The sequence below is a fragment of the Melanostigma gelatinosum genome (genome assembly GCF_949748355.1).
Source record: "Melanostigma gelatinosum genome assembly, chromosome: 4".
Lineage (NCBI taxonomy): Eukaryota > Metazoa > Chordata > Actinopteri > Perciformes > Zoarcidae > Melanostigma > Melanostigma gelatinosum.
Window position 1 is genome coordinate 26,585,433 of NC_136637.1, and position 19,416 is coordinate 26,604,848.

Here is a 19,416-nt window from a genome sequence, read left to right on the forward strand (position 1 = left end):
GTTTAAGGGGAGCTTTTCTTGCTGAAAACTGCTGCATTTTGCTGCTGGAAACAGGGTTGAGTGAGTTATAGGTCCGAACTGTACAGAAAATCTGCGGGCTTTAAAACAGGAGGTTCATGATTGCAAGATATGCCCATATGTTGTCGACTAAAACACAGTAAATAAAGGAGTTGAAGATGCTACTTTACCACAACTGTGCAACTATTCCTGTGAGTAGAAACATCTCAATGCTGCAGTTTCAAAAGTCACCATCCAGACTTTATGTGAGAACAGTCTTCTCCCTGCTGTCACTCACTCAGCGTCCATACATTCGGACAGTCAAACTGGAGTGGAGAGAGAAGAGGAACTTTCGGAGAAAGAGCAGAAATCCTACCTAGCCCCCCCTCTCGTGTTCCTGCAGTCAAGCCCCTCGCTGAGTCACTCCCCCACAGGAGTTTAATCAAGATCACAAGTTTGAGGATAGCCTGGATCTGATTTTGATGTTGTCTGTCTCAGGAAGGCTCACTATAGAGTCTTTCTTGGGTAGTCCCGAGTCCCCCAGACCTGTTCCTGCACCCCCTACTGCCAGCCCTGCACCAGCCCCAAAACCCTGCACAAGACCAGGCAGGGACGCAACGGGGAAGGCCCCCACAGACATCTGATGGGGCAGTACCACCCTATGTGGTATAGCGCTCCGGGAGCCTGTGTGACCTGATGGGGTCTGGGGGGGTCCAATGGAAGTGGAGGAGACTCGTGTAGACTGGGGGGGACTAGGGGCACCTGGTTGCGCCCCCTCATGAGGCAGTGAGGGCTGAGAGGCTGACAGTGCCCTGGCGTCTTGGCTCAAACTGCCCATTTGCAAGGAGTGAGTACTCTTGTGTGTGCTGGGCCGGTGTGCAGGGCTGGCCATGTGCTGCTGGGCTAGAGAAAGCTGGGAGCCTGAGGTGAGACCAGCCAGGGTACCGGATCCATACTGGAAAGACCGTCCTCCAAGTGCCAGCGGACTCTGGACGGGAGGGCTGGACAGGACGGGAGCAAAGGCACCAGAAGCAAGGAACTGAGACTGCAGTGGAGAGGCTGAAACAGGGCTGGACACACTCTCCATCACCTGGAATCTCCTCACCATCCTGGGGGACTGCAGGTTCCCCGCTCCCATCGAGTTCCCTTGCATGGGGGCACAAAAGTTCATGGCTACGGCCTGCTGCAGAGTGCCAATTGCTGAATTCTGGGGAAGGGTGGAGGAACCTGGAGAATTAAAGATCCCACCGTGGAGAGGAGATGACATGGCCCGCGGTCGCGGCACATCAACTTGCTGAACCATCTCCCGGTCATATTTAACTATCTCCTGGATCATCTCGTTCTCGTGGTTGTTGAAAACACCCGAGTTCAGGTCATGCTGAACTTTGTGCATCAGGATTGAGTTATTTTTGCCTGCAGTGACAGAAGGAGACAGAAAAACAGCCAAAGTTTTACAAGCAAAGTTTGGTCCCATAGTGTAATCCGTCCTTCTTTTATTCTCATTCAATTCTTACTCGACACAGAAACAACAGTTTCACTGTTTACCGTCATCCTTTATTCTATTCCTGGCTACGGTGGACAGTGTAGCCTATGTATGGAACTATCTGACATCTTCTCCATGCACAGACTCCATCACTGACAAACACACACACACACACACATATAGAGAGAGAAATACATTATATTTTCCACCGACTCCCTGATATGAGGAAAGCGTTTTTGCAGAGTTAGTTCTGACAATGCGAGAGAGAGCATGTCTGTTGCCGAAGCGTTTGTTTATTTGTGCCTCTATGTCTACGGGTGTACTACCTCTGTGATTAGATGATGCGCTCTCTGATAGTCTAGAGGAGATGATGCATGTTGGACAGATTGCAAAAGCCCTCTGAAGTAATGTCACCAATTGGGCTGAAAATTGGATTGAAAATCCACTTAGTCCTGGAAAAAGCACGTTGCACGTCTTTAGCCAAGGCGAGGTAATGGTGGATAGAGACGTGCCAGCAGGGAAGTGTGTGAGAGAGAGTCATCCTATCTAATCTCTCATGGTGCATCACGGGCTGCGGCGGAGAAAGAAAACAGAGCGAGTGCGTCACAAAGCGGTGAGGTTCAAACCCCCTGGGCTCTCAACGCTGTCAGGTAAATAAGACGAGTGTGTAGAAGGAGCCTATTCTGTGAATGATTCTGTCTCACCGGGGAATCCGTTTCTTTGACGTGTGATGAGGAGTTAACGAACGGCAAGTTGAGGCAAACACACCCTCAACATGTCAGCTGTGTCCTTCAATCAGTTAAAAAGAAAAGAAGAACGTTGAATCAGATGGGTTGCCCCTTCCGTGTTCCCGCTGAGGTTCAGATGATGAAAAGTAAACAACTTAAAACACTTGTTTTCCCTGTGGAGCTCCGATCGATCGGCGCTGGGCTATGCTAACATTGTAGCAGCTCCATCAACACTCCTGATTCCACAACGGCAGAACGTCATCCATGACAGTAAAGGCATCTCAACGCTGATAGAATTCGCGTTTTCGCGTCGCTCCATTCGAGTCGCCTTGAGTCTTTGTCTTGAACACATTGAACACAGCATTAGTCAGCACAACAGCCTGAGTGATACCCGCGTAGCAAAGAGGTCAAAAAAGGGCGGGTGATGAACTCGTCCCACACAGTTTGAAGCCTGGCCAGAAGGAGGAGGACGGGAGGAGGCAGATCCAGACCGTGGTGACTCCTGTGCCCTCCTGACACGCTGCATGAGTTCCATCTGTGGACCGAACACAGACAGTGGAGGCTTGTTGACGATGTCTCCTCTCAGGGTTTAGAGCGAGGAGGCAGAAGAACACCCATCCGCTGTCCTGCAGCCTGGAAAAGCCCGGGTATAAGGTCGAGAGAGTTCTTCCTCAAGGGGCACCTTTAGGTCGTATTCGTAGATATTTGTGGTTTTTAAGTACACTTCCTCCTGAGCAAGCGAGAAACAGGTACAGAGGCGGCACCAACCAGTCTTGGGTCCATCTTGGGGGGGGGTCATGGATGGCGAAGAGATGCAATAGGGGGCATCGAAGCGCAACAACTCTGATGGCACAATGACAAGCTGACAAGGGAAGAGGGAACGCAGCCACCTGATGGGGAGGTAGGCACACAGGCTGTCTGAGCTTTGGGGCTCTGAGGTCTTTCCAGTCTTCCAACCAGTCGAAGTGCTTTAACACCACGTCTTTCATCCATTCATCCATCCATTCATACCTGATGGCAGGTAGCCCGCCTGCCTCTTTCGCAGAAATCACACATCAGTTGCGCCTCATCATTAAAGTTTATTTTTAATTTTGTCTGCCACTTTTGAAATCAATGCGCTAAATTAAGGGATAACATTTCAATCATCTAGACATCTTAATGGAAAAACTGTTGTCATTCAATGTTCAATATATTTACTGAAAAAACATGACATTCATGGTAAAATATACTGTCAAATTATACAGAAAATATTTAGCCTTGGACAACAAAGAAACAGAAGAAATATTCCCCGTTGTAATGTCTTGAAGCAAGGCATGGAACTGAACTTGGCTCTTGGGAGCTGTAGTGTTTATTGAAGGACAAACTGAAACCTTCACTGTACATCGACTTCCACTTAGAAACTTCACTGCAAATCTTCTTCTCTGCTGCCTGAGCGAACCCACCGTCACTCTCTCGCTACGCTCACTGCGCACTGAGCTGCTCCTTCAGGCGACATTGAAAGGAGAGCTGGTGAAGGCATGTTTGTGCGTCATTTTTTTATGGTTGTTGGTTAGAATTTGGTGAACTTCGGTTATAAGGCCAATAGCGTTGCTTTTATAGAGCAGCTGAGAGTATGTGTAGCTTTGTCCAATCATATGTTAATCTTACTAAAGTTATCTTTCTGGTGTGCGTTTTCGACAACTGTACCTGCATTTGGTGGGGGCTCAGTACAGAGCCTGCTATTCATAATAAAGCAACACCACCATCACCCCTTCAATCTTGTTCCGCTGATCTTATGTCACACGTGTGTTTACAATGTGATGCATTCAGGGTACGAACACAATGGACGATGGATAATCCGTCTCTATGTAGGAACGGCTCACAGGTGAAGCCGGTGAAGATTGAGATTTTTAAATAAGCACCTTATGGAGATGCATCACAACAGTCTCTCTTTACGCTTGAAAGGATTATAACATTCATCAAGCGCACATGGAGCCGAGTGGGAATATTTGGTCGGTGGTTTGGTCCTGAAGCAGACACGTTAGTCGCCCCCCCCAATATGTGAGCCCGCTGACTGAATCCTGCTCATGTGTGGGATCTGGCTGCTATGGCAACAGCTGGCAGGTGGCTTTTGTCAAGTGTGGTCATGTGACGGGGAGATGTGACATTGGCAGCATTTCTGACCTCGGGGGGGGGGGGGGGGGGGGGGGCAAGATGGGAGGGGAAAGTTGTTTGCATGGAGAAAAATAACATGCTTAGACAAAGCAGTCTCTGTGCATGTTTGTGTGCAAGAAAAACAAATCAGTAAATGAATCCAGAGGAGAGTAGAGAGGCACAAAACAAATCATACTGCTCAGCGGTATCTGCCAGGGAACTAACAAGTGTCACACATGTTAAATAACTGTTTTCAAAATGGCAAATATCCACTGGAAGCATTCATTCAATTTCCACGACCGATCAAGACGCTAGACAATAAAATGATTCACAGCCATGAATCATTTTCCCCATTGACTCCTTTTCCTCCACCGCACACGCCGTCCTACGAGAATAACACAGTGTTTTGACGGAGACATCGAGTTGAATGGATGAATGCATTTCCTTATGCTTCAATTCATCTCATGAATGACTCACGCGCTTATGAAGACAAGACGCCGTACCTGTGGCTTTCATCGGGGGGTCGTAATGCCAATTATCCGTGACTAAATCACCCATCAATTAGGTCGATTTGGACAATTATTATGATTTATTAATGTAAAAAAAAACAACATACAATTAATATGCTGTCCTCAAAGCCACCAGGCTCCAGTCAGACATCAGTCATTTTACCTCGCTGACCAACGAAACACTTCATTCACCTCACAGAAACAAAATATCAGTAACCTCAACAGTTTCACGGTTTACTAAACCTGCTTTCCAGTATGTTTGTAATGTGCTAATATTGGTGTAAAAAGGAGTTTGAATTAACCAAATAAATATTTATATTTGAACACCTTCACACACCAAACAACACGATCATGCTTGATGGCAACTACCTGTCAAACAATATCAACTGAAGTTGACTCTCCTGGTGCAGATGGCAGCCTTACCTATCCTGTCCAATCTGTCAATGGCAACCGTCTCAAAGGCCCTCCTCATCATGGGATACTCCTCCAGGACCTCGTTGAAATTGTCCACAGAGAGAGAGTACAGGCGACAGTAGGTGTCCGCTCGCACACTGGCCGTCCGTCTGCCACGGGTCAGCAGACAGATCTCTGGTGAGGTGAAAGAGACAGCAGACGGCAGACGGTCAGATTCACAGACCGACAGAGTCCCGGGTGTCAGACGGCGACGGAGAAAAGAACAGAGGTGCCGTATACATAAGGAGAGATGTGTTGAGCACACGTGTGGTCAGAATGAATGGTTGTGTGTGTAGCCAGTACGACCCACTGACCGGAGTGTTTCCTCAGCTGTGTGAAGGAAGCACACTCTATATTTGAAGATGTGCAGCTAAGCTTCATCACGTTCAGTTGTTCCCCTTCCCCTTTAGTGTCTTTATCTCTCTAGCTCTCCTCTTCTTCTATCGGCTGGGGCTGACTGTTGTCTTGACAACCGTATGCCCTACTCTTTTCTCCTGCCTGAAAGGTCGACCTCCTCTGACTGTCTGTGGGGGAAAAGGGAGAAAAATAATGAAATGCGAGGAGACTCCATTCAGGACATGCTTAGGGGCCCAACACTGAGCCCCTAAGCATGTCCAGCTGCAACCGGGGCGCTGCACAGAGCAACACTGACACGCAAACCTATGCACGGCTTTAAAAAGCAGTACAAACACAACAAGTTTCTGTAAGTGTTCATTGGCGGACTCGTTTCATTGAGGAAGAAAAGCTACTCTGCTTTTTTGACGAGAGTTAGATGACAAGCGTGCCGTTTGCGCTCTTTATGCTAAGCTAACCATTTGCTGGCTCTAGATTCATATTTACAGTATAGCGCTGTATTAATCCTCTCGTCTATATCCCGATAACAAAGAAGAAAAGTGCATTTTCCAATATGTCGATCCTTTTGAAGCTAGAACTGGTAACTTTTATAAAAAATGGCTTTTTGTCATTTTTGCTCAAACTGATATAACACGAGACAGATAATCAGTGGAGAAATCAGGCTTCTCTGCCTCCTTCTGGAGCTCCTAATGGCATTTGCAAGATTCTACCTCATCCGACGGAAAACAACCAATCAGCCCTGAGGAGTCTCCAGCTTCACAAGCTCGGCGGGGAGTGATTGACAGCTGCGTTGGAGGCTCCTTGGCTCTGATTGGTTGTTTTCCTTTGGGCGCGGCAGAATCTTGCAAACGCCACGAGGAGCACTTCAAGGAGGCAGAGGAATCAGAGTTTTCCACAGAAGATCCGTCTCATGTATGTCTGTCAGGATCCAGTAACAGTGTGAGCAAATATGACAAAAAGGTTGTTTTTATTATAGTTACCAAATGTAGCTTAAGGGCAAAAAAACCGTAAGATTAGCCATGATGAAAGGACAACTGCCAGATATTATTAGTGTCACTGTCTCTTTAAAACATATACTGTACATACAGTACATTCACCAGCTGCTTTTTATTCAGAGATGATTTAAGTGTGACCATGTTTTCTGCCTGTCTGATTCAGGATTTATAGCTCCTCTGTAGATGAATGATTAATAGCCGACGCTTATAGATGGGTAGACGCTCTGCTGCGTGCTCCTCATAGGAGCTGTAATGGAGGTAAAGCTGTGGGGTGATGTACTGTATGAATCTCCTTTCGACAGAACAATGTCATGTAGTAATGGCATTATTGTGAGTTTCCTTTTCTTCCATAGCTTTCGCCCGGTCATGAGAAGTGAAGTTTAAGTTTTAAGCGTTATAGGTATTCCAGTTTAGTAAGAGTTGTGGAAAATCTCTCCTCAGAATCCACATGAAGCCCCAGACGTCCTTTCATAAATTGTCACTTTCTGCTTATACAGTACATAACACAAGCATTTACATGTTGCTGGCATCATGAGGGGGATGTGCGGGAGAGAATAATATTGTAATGAAACCACCGGGGCTGCATTAAAAAGCTGTTCAAACCACTGGGTGACCATTAGCTGGTAGAAGTCCTGGTGTGAATATTAGCACTATTTGGGGTCACAACGAGTTTAACTTTTTCCTTTAGCCTGGGATGCACTGTTTCCTGTTCCCATCCGTAGAAAATATAATATCCACAACTTTTTTCTTCAGTTTTTATGCCTGATATGTTCACAGGGAAACCTGTGCACCCATATAAACATGATATTTCCCTTCAAAATCTTCTGGATTCTGAATATATATGCTCGTTCATATAACCAGTTAATAGATTAGCTCTTCATCTGTAATCATCGGAATGAATTGTTTTAATATCAAGAAATAAAAGTGACTTTGAGGCGACATATTGTGTTATGAACAGAATAGGAAAGAATAGAACGGAGTAGAATGTGTAACATAACATAAATATTGTATTTGATGCTTCTACTGTATTTTGTGTACTTAGTATTTTCTGTTTTATCCTATTCTATTATATTCACTTCTATTCTACTCTGTTGGATGGAATAGAACAGAACAGAGCAGAATAGAACAAAAGAATAGAATCAAACAGAGAAGACTGGAAGAGAATAGAATGGAAGGAAAGAGAACCGTAGAATTTAAGAACAGAACAGAGTAGAATAGAGCAGTAACATGATGTTCCCGAGGTGACAAAGACAGTGACGTACCTCCAAAGTAGGAGCCGTCCATCAGCTTCATGCCGATGCTTCCTTTGGTCAGGACGCTGACGACCCCGTGCTGGACGAAGTACATCTTCTTGCCGATGGTGCCCTCTCTGATGATGTAGTCTGCAGGCTGGAAAACTTCAAATCTCAGTTTGGTCAGCATCGCTGTCACAAAGTTGGGATCGGCATTGGCAAACAGCGGCATGGTGGCCACCAGCTTACGGCAGTTGAAGTTGACGATTTCCTAGATTTGAACGGGAAACAGCAGTGTGTCACTATAAAAGTCTTTTTTGGTTGTTCTGCATTGACATTTCAGCGAGAGCAACTTGTAAAACTAGAAATGTCACGATTGATTTAGAGTTTAAAAAAATGTTATTTGGAAAAAGGAATTGATCTACAACGGCCATTGTAGGTAAAAAAACAACAACATTTACACGTGAACATTTACAGGCAAATCTAAGTGGTAGATTTACCTTCAATGGCCCTGATACGTAGTCATAATGATCAATGTTTAATGTTATAAAAGGGTTCGATAATCAGATAACAGAAACACTATTTCCTGAGCAGACTTTGAGTGACTGCTCATTTGTCTCTTCATCTTCTGTTTCCTGAATGGTACTTTCAGCTAACACAACGCACATAATGTGCAGATAGCTTAATTCACAGCTCTCAGAAAGGAGAAGCTTGCACTGTGCTGTGATTCTAATGCTACACGGTGGTAATGGAAAAAGTAAAAATGATCGACGCTGTGTGGAGAGGCGAGAGGGGGGGGGGGGGGGGTCTGGTTAGACGGCGACTGTCTTTTAAACACCAGCACTGACAAGACTCAGAACAGTCATGCCATTTAATTCATGTGTGTGTGTGTGTGTGAGCACTTTATAGTGGATGCTTGGGTGTGTTCATACCTCGCGCAGAGGCTCATTCAGCTCCTCCAGGATGCTCTCTTCATCAAACATCTTGCCCTGGTATCTGTGCTCGTAGTAGTCGTGGATTTTCTGTCGGAAGTCTGCCGGTAGTTTGTGGAACGACATGTACTGCTCCACTTGTTTGTACTGGAGGAGGGAGAGAAGCGCGAGAGAGACGAGGAGACACAAGAAGCATAAATCGATGAAATCAGAATTCAGCAACTCTTGAGATAATTGTGGACGGGAAGAGGCTTGAGAAGTTTATCTGACCAGCAGCTTGTGGGGAAGACATTTTATCTGCATCAAATGCAGATAAAATGTCCACTTTTCTCAACTCTTTATGACGCTCTATAAACACATTTCAAGGCTGGATTCCCTTTGAAGACAGCAGGCACTGGATCTGCTGTGCAGCTTCTGCAGTGACGTGGAAGTGCATGATGGCACGGTGTCAATTGAGAAATAAACCTCTTGCTTTTATTCCACTGGACACAAATGGAACGGCTTTCGGGTTTGTTTTATTCATACCAGGAAGATGGCACATTGCATGTTGGTTTCACACATCACCACCTTCCTGTAAATGCAAAACACACCCTTAAAGCTACACACCAAGAGCATCCTGAGGGTGAAAAATAAAATGGCCACATAACTTGTGTTTTAGAACAGCAGGCCGACAAAATGACCCCTGAAACTACAGAGCGGTTTACGTCCTGTTATATCAACAGCAAATGCGCTCACGCCCCAGAAAGATGCAACAACTGGTACACGGGAAAAAACAGAACTACGGCTTCATGGTTGTTCGCCTCCTCGAGCCAGTCAAGTCGCAATCTATGTCCATGTCTGTCCAAAATGTCATCGCTACATCATTTTCAAGACTTTCCTGAAATATGGCGTTTATGCGAATGGGACGAACATGAGGTCACACAGTGATCTTGATCTTGGACCACCAGAATCTAGTCAGTGCCTCTTTGAGTCCAGGTGAAGAAAGAAGAAACTCCCTCCAGGTGTTCCTGAGATATCGTGTAACAAAGCCAACTTTCAATGGATAACAACAACAACAAACATACAAGCAGGAGAATTGTGAATGAATCAGCTGTTCATGGACCCAAATATGTTTTAATACAGTGATCAAAACTGTGTTATTGGAGTTAAAATGTTACGTAAGGTCTCTCTCTCTCTCTCTGTTTGTGTTAAGCAGTGTGAGTCATCCCTCTGAGGGATAAACTGTCAATTGGATGAGTACTAGATTTCAAGTAGAGGGTCAAGGAAGAACCTCCCTTGTTCAACACCACACCAGAAGATACAACAGGACGCAGCTCCACTCTTCATTGGAGCTCAAATATGATAAGTTTTGCTCAGTAACACTTACTGCCAGTGAAAGAGACATTGATTGCACCCTGTCAAGCAAAGCTGTCGTTGTTTACAGCACACCTGTGGTTTGGCGTCTATATTAATCAGCAGTTATAATTCGTTTTCCTTCCACCTTTGAAGTTATCGTAGCTGTCAATCTTTCATTGTTTTGACCTCAACTGAAGAATGACGGGAAAGAAGACAAAACATGGAATATGACAAAACTTTGCTTTCAATTATGAGTTGGATGAACTCAGAAAATGGTCAAAAGGCTGAAAAGGCCGCTGAAAATATGGAGATTTTCAAAAACACGCTCAGATGACATTTTTCATGGGTGAGAAATGAAAAGAAAAAGCTGAATGAATTAGTGGAGGAAGGAACAGACGCCTGCATACAGGGCACCATTTGATGACTAATGATGTGAATCATATGCTTTACCCAGGAGTGGGCAATAGGGACAACAAAGGAAGTGTTTTCATCCTATTTTACAGAGACTTGGAGACACCCTCAGAAAAAACTGTTCCAAAAGGGTTCTTCCTGAAGGGTTGAGGTTCTACCCAGAACCATTTGCTTCTGAAGAACCCTCCTTTGGAGAAAAGGTTTTTCATGGTTTCAAGACCCAAAGAACACTTTTTGGAAGGATAGTTGACAGCATGGGTTTTTAAAATATCCTCCGAGCCCAAACACCCGAAAACTGTGATTGTGAACCATGATTGTTGTGGGTTGCACTGCACCACATCAAGAGGAACCCAGGGGTGGTTCTAGATGAAACTTGGAGTATGAAAAAGTTTCTTGGTAGAACCCCCTGTAGTTGGGTTCTATATGAAACCCTCAGACTATAAAAGAGTTCTTGGTAGAACCCTCTGAGTGGGTTCTATATGAAACCATTGGAATATAAAACGGTTCTTACTAGAACCCCCTGGGTGGGTTCTAGATGAAACCTTTTGAATATGAAAGGTTTCTCGGTATAACCCCCTGGGTGGGTTCGTGTTAGCACCTTTAGAAGGGTTCTCGATGGAACCATTACACCATAAAGGGGCTCTCTGTAGAACCTCTCATAGAGTGTTCTGGGTAGAACCTTTCGTGTTCTGGGTAGAACCTTTCGTGTTCTGGGTAGAACCTCTCATAGAGTGGTCCGGGTAGAACCTTTCTCAGATGGGTCCGGGTACACACATTTATGTTGAGTTCTAGGAAGAACTCTCTGAAAAGGTTACTTACCTGGAAGCAAAAATGGTTCTCCGACTGGGACAAGCTGAAGAACCCTATATGGTTCTAATCGGCAGTATTTCTTAGAGAGTCAACCATCGCTGGAGGCTTGTGTTGGCTGAACATTGTACAAAGACAGATAATTCAGTTGTTTCCTTTAATTTGTCACCCATCTATATATCGACGGCCAATAGGAACCTTCAAAAATACTTCAGTATTAGCTGAGACGTGTGAACAGCCTAGTGGGGATCTTAAGCCGTCTCTGTGTGTTCATGCTCCATCCACTTCTTTCATCATTTAGAGTGCCGATGTGACCCTGCCTGTGAGTGTTGACCAGACAATCATGGAGGACCAGCGGGGGGGGCGGGGGGGGGGGACACACCTTGATTGTAACACTGAATGACACGTGCATGGGATAGGGTGGCTCCCTGGACAGGAAATGACATCGTGTCAAGCTGTAAGGGGACATATGGGCCAGAGACGAAAATGAAGGCTTGACCCTGGTCGCACGCCGAATCACAATATCCTTCATACAGCACATACTGGTTGTCACGGTAGGACATCATTCAATTTGTTTCCACACAGTAGGATTTTCTCTCCGTAATATAAAGCACAGTGTTTTTTACAGAAGAGAAAACTTGGGGTTGTGTAAGAATTGCAACGTTGGTGGAAAAGAGCGACATTTCTCATTATTTTCAGTAAAACTTCATTTCTATTGAGACTAAATCTGACATCATCTCTTTCTACTTTTTATCACAAATGTTCCTCAAGCTGTTCGTCTCCCCTTCCCGATCTCTTTCTAACCTGACTTTTCCTTCTCATGTAAAGCAATTATAATCTCAGTCTCATTCAGTCTTGATTAATTGCCTCGGCTTGCCGTGGTTCATTTAGCACGAAAAGCCTCAGCAGCACTCAATGAAAACCTTACAGGGTGCAAACGTCAGCCATCTTTGCAGGTTTCTAACACATCGTGAATGTAAACACGTAATCCAGACAACAATCTGAATTGTCTCTTTAAATTGTTAACAAAAGAACATAAGCGGGGATACTCCAAGATCTACGCATTCCTAACGAACTCAATGAAACAAACTTGACTTCAACTTGACAAATGACTCCTCATGAGCAGTGTGTCAGTAACAATAAAGATGCAGTCGACGTCCAGAGTATCCGGCTCATTCAATCAAGCATGGGGACAAACAGGGAGGCTGCTATTAAGCGTTTCCTGCCTCCGAATTCAGTGACATCTCTCTGTTTCTCTCTCGTTCCCGCACTTCTTTGAAAGTGTCTGTTGAAGGACCGGAGTTTTGCTGACTTTCTGATTTTGCCAGCATTAGATTCAGGTTAGTGACAAGTCACAAGATAAATCTGCTCACTTATTAAAGGAAGACATCCCAGATGAATAGGGTAAAAACAGTAACTGATGGATATCACTTCCCCAGTTGATTACTTAGGTTTAGACAATTGCAATTTTGTAAAACACTTTTTCAAAAATGTTATGATTAAATATGCAAATGAGGCATAATCTAATACTAACTTTTGGTGAATTTAGGAGAAATCTACGGCGCTAATCGACAAAGTAGTGAAATAGACACATAAATAATGTATTTTGGATGTTTTCTTCATCTGAAAGAAGACATGTGGATCAAGTTGACCAGCGCATGAACGACTGTTTTTGACTGGGGTGTCTCATCCTACAAAATTTGGAGTAACAGTTTCAGTTTAGCTTTATAGTATTCATCAATTTCTCTTGAGAGGGAAATATCAAGTAAATATATTTTGGAAATCCACCATATGGTCATGTTCCAAAGAGGAACATTGGGATGACGGGTGAACTGGAAGTCACACCAAAGAACCCGTACATATGAGCGAATACATGTTAATATCCAGATACACACGAATACAACTATTATTTACCCTCTAAGATGGAAAGTTTTCAGAACCTGAACTTGAAATTTTCCGTATTAATTTTTAACACAATGTCACAGATGTTTTCCTCCTATATTAATAATGCAGCGTCCATTTTTTTTTTTTTGTTATCAAACTTTGTGGCCGAGGATGCAGATGAGACTGGACTGAGATCCTTCTGCAGTAGGCTACTTGTATAAAACTAACAAACGCATTACATTTCTGAAATCCAATCTGTTCCTCTCGGCCTGCCGGCTTAGCCGAGTTGGTGGATTGCGATGCATGGCTGTCACTGTAAGCTGCCACAGAGGGAAGGAAGAAATTGAATTGGCCCTCCCATTAATGGGCCATGTCACTGAACATCATGGCTCGCGATGTGACAAGTCCTGTATCTGTGTGTGTGTGTGTGTGTGTGTGTGTGTGTGTGTATGTGTGTGCGTGTGTGTGTGTGTGTGTGTGTGTGTGTAGGTGTGTGTGTGTGTGTGTGTGTGTGTGTGTGTGTGTCTGTGATGTCCTGTCTATATAAAACCCTGGTTGACTTCAGCAGCATCATTTAGCTCACTGCCTGAAGAGCAGAGACACACACACACACACACACACACACACACAGTGTTTCTAATATTTCTAATATTACACTTACACGTTATTCCTGGAGCTTTGAGATGTGGTTTAAGCTCCAGAAAAAGTGCACTTTAAAGTAAATCAGATATTTTTAGGTGTGAGAGACGCGGGCAGTAAAGCTCAGGCCCCAGTGGTCATCTGGGTTATGAAGTGAGCAGTTGCAGTTCAAGTCACCGTTTAATGTGTCGAGACCCAGTGGATCAGCGCTCATCACCGGAGGCCTCGGGGGTCACATCTCCCGACACTCACCAAAATTCGGACCCGCTTGCTCGAGAAGGGGAAGAAGTGATCGGGGAGGAGGCGCCGGAGTGGAGTTACATAATGGCTAATGCCCTGCGTCCGTGTGCTGTGTCCGCTGGCAGATGGTGTATTGCCCAACAGTCAAGGGCGAATGGACATATGAAGCAGGGGAGGGCTGGAGGAGGGAGGAACAACACGCGATGTGGACACCGGTCACCGCAACGTGAAGGAGGGGATGACAAGGGAACGCTAAGCTGCTGTCACTGCCTCATTTTTCCTGTCTGGGGAGACACACATCTACGACTTTACATGTCACTCACTGTGGCCCCTCATAAAATCCAGCCTCATCATATTCCGACATCTTTAAACGTTTTAAACGTTTAAGTTTCTTGAGAACGGAGATGCTCTACAAAGATTCCCAACCAGAGGTACTTCTATTCCAGAGGTACTTCTGCAGTTTAATACAAAATACATACATCCATGTACTGCGTTTAGGAGGAAAATAACAACCTTCCACACAAGATTACAAAGGATAAACTAGCAGCTACAATACGTTACGTTTTGTACTAAGTGTGCTTAGTGTCTCTCGTCAGCCTGAGTCAGCTGTAACACTTTTATATGGAGAGTTAGCAAGCTAGCAGGGTTAGCTCCCTAAAAGTTAGGTTCAAGTAATGATACATGGTGTAAAAAGTTAGCTGAGAACAATACTTAGCAAAAGTAATGGATGAGAAATAATTAGCTGAAAGGAGTTGAAATAATTAGCTAAAAGTGATGAATAAACAGGCTAGATAATATATTGAAAGTAATGAATAAATAACTGAAATAATTAGCTTAAAGTATACTGGATACGCAGTTGAAATGTTTAGCTAAAATGAATGAACAAACAGGTGAATAATTAACTAAAAATAATGGATAACTGGTTGAAAAGTCCAGCTTCACTTAAAGTTGTAATGTGAAGGCAAACGGTGACAATTCACCTGTCTGATAAAAACAGTCAGAATCACTGCTTTACAGTCTCTCATGAGCATCTCCCTCCATCTTATCTCACGTTTACTGTGTTTGTCTGTATTTATATTCCGGTTCCGAGACCTTGTAAACGCACCGCTCACCAAACAACATGCGTCCACTCTGATGAAGCAGAAAGAACACCAGCATGCTTTGTCTAACTCTTGATCCTGCAGCCAACGGTTCAGATCCTCGTCTCTCTTTGGCCGGCGAGGTCTCTTCATGCAGACAGCAGACGAAGCTTCGTGCTCGAGCTATTGTGACGTTTCTGTCTCAACACTGAGCGTGATGCGTTCTGTTTACTCTGTTGTGGCAACACAAGGCCGTGCAGTTGCTAGCATTTACTTTGTCTTCGACAAAGAATCCGTTCGGTCAGAAAGGCAAGTTTCTACCCATAGCTGCGTCTCCAGTCTGTTATCTGCAGTGCAGCATGGTGAGTTTCATTGGTTAACAATGAACAGACAGTCATGGAGCACCGGAGAGGAACAGCATGTTGGATGAGTTGCTGTAGTCTAGCCGGGCAGGGAGTAGACTCTCTGTTCATTATTTCACTGATGTGCATCACGGAGGAAGAGGAACATGAGACTGATGGCAGGAAGTGATTGCTGCAGACGTCAGACCACTGACAGAGTACAGCGACATGTAACTGACACAAAACAGAGACTCCAGCAAAGACTCGGCAGCTCATTTGCCCTTTCTCTCAATTCTTCCTCTTTTTAGTCCCTGAGCTCGCTGCAGGAGGACGTCCTCAAGACTTATGGCATTCCTGTCAAATAGTTCAACTGGAAACCAATTATCATTTCTTTTGTACAGCAATTTTTTTCAGGTTCATCCAACTGAGTTATGCATTACATTTAGTGAGGAGTGGATGGATTTGTAGGAGGCCTGGTTAAATAGATTTGGCTCGAACCAAAAAACTCCAGGAAGCAAGACGTATTCTTCAACGACTTACGGTTCAGGTGCACGGAGGTATAATAGGACCTGGATACGGCGCCCCAGTCAGCCTTGCTTCCAATTTTGCTCAGTGGCCACAGACGTCAAAATCTGTGACGTCATCACAATTAAAAGTCTATGGGCCGAGCTGGACCAGCGGGCGGGGCCAGCTGTAGAAAAACGGCTGCCGCATACGCCCGGAAACCCGGAAGCTAGGAAAGCTTTTTGCCGTATGCACCAGGCTAGCCCACACTGGCACGAACTGCACTCCTTGCATTCATCACGTACATTTTTGATTACAAAAGGGTCCACGATATGCGCTTGTAGGATATATCCAGAATGATAAAAAACTGATGAAAAGATAAAGAAAGAAGCTTAAGCCGACACATCACTGGTCTGCTATAAGCTCAACATATCATGCTCACTGCTATCATGACCCAGAAAGTAAAGCAAGATGATGATCTGTTCTACATGATGCACAGCCAAGGCCCAAGTACTAAAATAAACAGCTACGCATGACTCAATAAGAGACGTAAACCTGATCACCCTTTGGTCGAAATAATGGCCAGAGGCTTCAAACAAACAACAAAGGCCGACCGATCACTCTGAAGTGTGCGTGCGCGTCTGCATGCATGTGTACGAGTGACAGATAGCATAAGACATCTCCACATCACGCTGACACCGTGGCTGTTTTAAAGCAGGAGCGTGCTCCCCGCGCTGGCCTGCAGGCGCCCAAAGCCTTCGGGCGGAGACGTCAGACGGGCCGAGGGCCGGCGAGCTGCAGCCGTGGATATCGAACTCAGAGAACAGATGCTGTTCCTTGTAGTTTGGGGAAATACGCTTATTTGTTCCCCTTTCTGAGAGTCAGATGAGAACATTAATACCACTCTCATATCTGTCTGTTAAGGTAGCGCGGGTAACAGATTGTTTTTCTTTTTTCTTAATCAATAAGCTTTGAAGGTGAAAGTAGGCGTATTTTTTTAAACTTTGCACAGAGCCCGGTTATCTGTTCTCGCCTGCTTCTAGCCTTTATGCTAAGCTAATCTATTTGCATCGTACTCAACATAAATGCACGAGAGTGAGATCTCCTCATCTAACACAAAGCAAGAAAGCGGAATAAGCAACGATTCCTAGATTGTCGAACGATTCCGTTCAAGCTACGACGAGGATATTTAATCACGTGTTGATTTTGGCAAAACGCGTTCGTGTTTCCAAGACCCAGAGTCCCCTTAGAAAACCTCTCAGCCCGCTCAGTCCTGGTTCTGCCCTCCTTCCCTCCAGTGGGCCCAACAAAATCATCAAATGACAAGCATTAAGAATAACTATATGGAGACAGCCAATCTTCTCGCTGATGGTGTCATTAACTTACGTATAGAGGCATCAGTGTTCAATTGAGACTGTTTCAAGTTAAAAGTAACTTTCAATTCAAATTCAATCCTTTGATCACAAACTATCTGCACGTCTAGATGCTATTCGGGATAAGTAATTAAAAGTGGAGTAAACATCCTTACCTTTTCCTGGTATTGCCGCCTGGATGAGTCCAGGGACTGGATGAGTGCGGTCGCGTGGCCGATGAACATGGCGTAGCAGGTGGCTCCGACGATCATGCTGAGCATGGTCAGCCAGATGTCCGACATGCTCTCTGGGGCTTGTCTTCCATATCCAATGCACAGCATGTGACTCATGGCCTTAAAGAGGGCGAAGGAGTAGAGCTCGGTCCACGAGTCATTCTGTGGGGAGAGACGGAGGCGAAAACAAGTTAGGAAAATAAAATATCGGGAAGGTGGAGGAGGATAAAGAGGAAAAATCAGGGTTATTGTGTCCTCCTAGAACAGCTCCTTACTTTCATACTGTTACTTTCATGCTGCAATGATTCTTTGTGACCGAAGCCATTTCTACGAGACGGTTAGAGTGCGAGAGAAGTGGTGATAGAGAGAGTGAATTAAAGAACTAGAGGGATAAAGAGTAAGACGTTCCTGTGTGTTTCAGGTTTGGAGGAGAGACTTATCATCATCATCATCATCATCAGTGAGCAAAGCAGAAGGAGAAGAAGAAAAAAAACAACAATGGTGTTGATGAGGAGCCTGTAGAGCTGCCTGCTCTAGTATGCCTGTGATTGGTGCTCACACGTTCAGTCAACCCGAATTCTCCCACGTTCGATTCATTATAAAGGCCTCCACAGCTGTGGTTCTCTCTCTCACACACACACACACACACACACACACACACACACACACACACTGTCCGAGGTTCACCGCTGTTTGTGCGTTTCTTCTTCTGTCCCTCTCTGATACGAGTGGAGCCTTCAGTCACTGATTTGACTGCTTGGATTTGTATCTGATTTGTGTTTTTTCCAGGAACATTTGCATTTCATTTGAGTTTCAAATTTGGTTGGGTTTGTTTTGGAGGTGAAAGAGGACGTACTGACTCGAGACTGCCACCAAATGAAAGTGTGTGTTTAGAGAGGTGATTGGAGGAACAGCAAGGAAAGAAAATTAGATTTTAAAGGTACTTTAAAAGCCGAGCGTGGCTCAATGTTTCCTATCCGTTGGTTTGAGGAGATAACAGAGAACGCCACGACAACAGTTTACAGACTTTAAGGTTACAAGAGCTTTCTTCTCCAGCTTTGATGTTATTTCAATAATACGCAGCTCTGTAATCGGTGTCTCACTGCCATCCTCAAGCCCATTAGGATAAGCAATATTTCAGACAAACCCGAACAGAATATTTGAAACACTCCCGCTTCAGTCTGAGCCTCATCCCCGCGAGTGATGAACGGACCGGGAGTCCCTCCAGTCAGCCATCAGCATGCTGACCGCACTGCTGGAGGATGAACAGCGTGAGAAGGAAGCCCTAAGCCAGAGCTCAGGCAGAGCAATAAACACCTTCTTACACATGGCTGCATCTGTCTGTCTCTCTGTTTCTTGGCCGAGCGCAGTAACGTGGTAGAGTCTTCGCTGGTTGCCTGGCAGCTCGCTGTTTTCATCTGCTTCCAGTCTTCATGCTAAAATGAGCTCAGCAGCTGCTGGGTTAGGCTTCATATTTAATGGGCATGCTGTGTATGAGACTGGTATCAATCTTCTTGTTTACTGTAACTCTCGACAAGCAGAATTGAAAACAAAACGAGTGCGTCTTCATGAAGGTGAGTGTATGAGCAGGAAGACAGAGACAACACAGCCTGACCGGCTGGAGCAGGTCAGTGGTGTTTAACTTTGAAACAACAGCTGATTGACACTGACAGTGTGCAGCTGTCTCTCACTACTGAAAATGACATCCCTCATGGAAACAAAATATACTAATTCTACAGAGATACCACCCTGTGTGAGGAGGAGGGGGGGGGGTA

General features: G+C 44.9%; 1 protein-coding gene across 1 annotated transcript in view; it reads right to left on the reverse strand.

The window, feature by feature from the left end:
* Positions 1-445: 445 nt before the first annotated feature.
* hcn2b (hyperpolarization activated cyclic nucleotide-gated potassium channel 2b) overlaps positions 446-19,416 on the reverse strand; it is a gene marked incomplete at its 3' end in the record, with an annotated part of 31,159 nt that continues 12,188 nt past the window's right edge. Inside the window, exons 4-8 of the mRNA XM_079267479.1 lie at positions 17,585-17,803; positions 8,817-8,963; positions 7,915-8,155; positions 5,274-5,438; positions 446-1,410 (exon numbers count right to left, since the gene is read on the reverse strand). Coding sequence (XP_079123605.1) covers positions 446-1,410; positions 5,274-5,438; positions 7,915-8,155; positions 8,817-8,963; positions 17,585-17,803 — 1,737 coding nt within the window. The remainder of the gene's footprint in view (positions 1,411-5,273; positions 5,439-7,914; positions 8,156-8,816; positions 8,964-17,584; positions 17,804-19,416) is intronic.